General features: G+C 47.4%; 1 protein-coding gene across 1 annotated transcript in view; it reads right to left on the reverse strand.

The window, feature by feature from the left end:
* The window catches only part of fam189a1 (family with sequence similarity 189 member A1), a 140,231-nt gene that overhangs the window by 26,682 nt on the left and 111,049 nt on the right, over positions 1-2,500 (reverse strand). The window contains 1 exon segment of the mRNA XM_062525445.1: positions 1,410-1,541. Within this exon segment, the coding sequence (XP_062381429.1) occupies positions 1,410-1,541 (132 nt within the window).

The raw sequence follows: 2,500 nt of genomic DNA on the forward strand, positions 1-2,500 counted from the left end.
CTCACACACTCACACACACACTCACACACACACACACACACACACACACACACACACACACTTACATCTTACAAGCACCGGCAACAGATGCAGAGAGGCTTTTAACAATAATATGATCAGCTGTGGGTAATGACCACACACACTCACACACAGACACCCGGTCACACACACATACGTACACACACACACACACACACACATACACACACACATACACACACACACACACACGGTCACACACACATACACATACACATACACGTGCTCACATACAAACACACGCACGCACACTTACCAACAGACACATGCAAATACTCATATCCACACAGAGAAAGACACACAGAACACAAATATTCTCTCTCACACTCACACTCACACTCACATACACTAACACACACACACACACACACACACACGCACACACACACTCTCTCTCTCTCACACACACACACACTCTCTCTCTCTCACACACACACACACACACACACACGGTTAAAAAAGCCCATGTGATGAGCTGTGCTGGACTTAATGATTAATGAGGCTGCTAGGCCTTCTGCTGCTCACCAACTTCCTGCTAAATTAATTTGGGCTGAAAGTTTCCAGGGCTGGCTCTTAGCCTGTGTGTGTGTGTGTGTGTGTGTGTGTGTGTGTGTGTGTGTGTGTGCTTTTAGCCTATCCACTCCATATATCACCAGTCCCCTGAGGAAACACCACGCAGCGCAGCACACAGTGTGTGTGTGTGTGTGTGTGTGTGTGTGTGTGTGTGTGTGTGTGTGTTGTGTGTGTGAGTGTTTTATGAACATGAGAGAGAGAGAGTGAGAGCAGAGACACAGACAGAGAGAGCGAAAGAGAGAGAGAGAGGGGGAAAGAGTGTGTGTGTGTGTGTGTGACTAATGTATGGCGAAGAGGGAGAATTGTGGCACTAAGCTGTGCTCAACTGGAAGAAGAGATTACAAATATGCGTGTTGAACAAGACGAGCTGTTTGTCAAGCGCTCAAACGGCCTCCCGTGTGTGTGTGGGTGTGTGTGGGTGTGTGGGTGTGTGTGGGCGCATGTGTGTGTACACGTGTGGAACAAGAGGAGGTGTTTGTCATACACTCCCCATGCGTTCCATATGGAGGTGAACAGGTACTCAACAATGCATTCTATAGCACAAGCCTGTATGAAGCTCTCTCAACCAAACACACACACACACACACACACACACACACACACACACACACATGGAAACAAGGATACACACACACGCACACACTCTCTCTCACACACACACACACACACACACACACAAACAAGGACATACACACATGCACATGACAACACACACACACACACACACACACACACTCACACAGAAACAAGGACACACACACACACGGAAACAAGGATACACACACACAAGCGCATACCTTGAGGCGCAGGCGTATGGTGTTGCAGTCTCTCAGGGGGTTGAGCTTGAGGGTCTCTCCCAGGTTGTTGCAGCTGGAACTCTGATGCTGTAGCTCACAGCACACACACACGCCGTCGCTGTCAAACTTAATCTGCAACACACACACACACACACACACACACACACACACAGGTTAGTTAGACACACTCACACTCTCCTCTCCTCTCCTCCCGCCATGGAGCCCTGTCTCATGATGCATTATTCAGCATGGGGTTCAGTAATATAACAATATTACAATGCAGTCAGACACATGAGAGAGAGAGAGGGAGAGAGGGAGAGAGAGAGAGAGGGAGAGAGAGAGGGAGAGAGGGTAAGGGAGAGAGAGATAGAGAGGGAAAGTGAGAGATATATATAGAGAAAGTGAGAGATAGAGAGAGAGGGGGAAAGGGAGAGAGAATAAAAGAGAGGGCAGTGATGAGAAATAGAGGAGGAAGAATAAAGAGAAAGAGAAAGAGAGGGAGGGAGATGGAGGAGAGAGTAGAAGGAAGGGGGTATAGAGACAAGAGAGAGAATGAAGCAGAGAGGGAGTGAGGGAGAGAGAGTGGAAGAGTTGACAGGGTGCAGGAAGAATAAAGACAAATGAGCTGTCAATCATCATCTCCATTATCAACATGAATAATTCAGCACAGGCTCACTGATCATAACACACGCTGAAGCAAACCTGCTGCTCAGAGGTGTGTGTGTGTGTGTGTGTGTGTGTGTGTAGGGGGTTCCCATCCTTTCTGTTAATGGCACATAACATAGTTCCCAGAGTTCTCCACAGCCAGCAACTTGCTCTTTTGTGGAATGGGTATGTTGTGAATGTGTGTGTGCGTGTGTGTGTGTGTGTGTGTGTGTGTGTGTGTGTGTGTGTGTGTGTGTATCAAGCTGGCTATTAGCCACCCCATGATCAGGTTGCTTAGCCTTACAACACACTCAAATGCATATATCTCTTGGTCAGGATGCAGAGGATATCTGGATTTGAAAAAAAACAAACATTAAAAGCTCCAGCCCTGTTCTAATTACGCAGGTAGCCATCTCCTTGGTAACAGTATGAAAATGCTACACTTA

This window comes from Sardina pilchardus, chromosome 21, assembly GCF_963854185.1.
Source record: "Sardina pilchardus chromosome 21, fSarPil1.1, whole genome shotgun sequence".
Lineage (NCBI taxonomy): Eukaryota > Metazoa > Chordata > Actinopteri > Clupeiformes > Clupeidae > Sardina > Sardina pilchardus.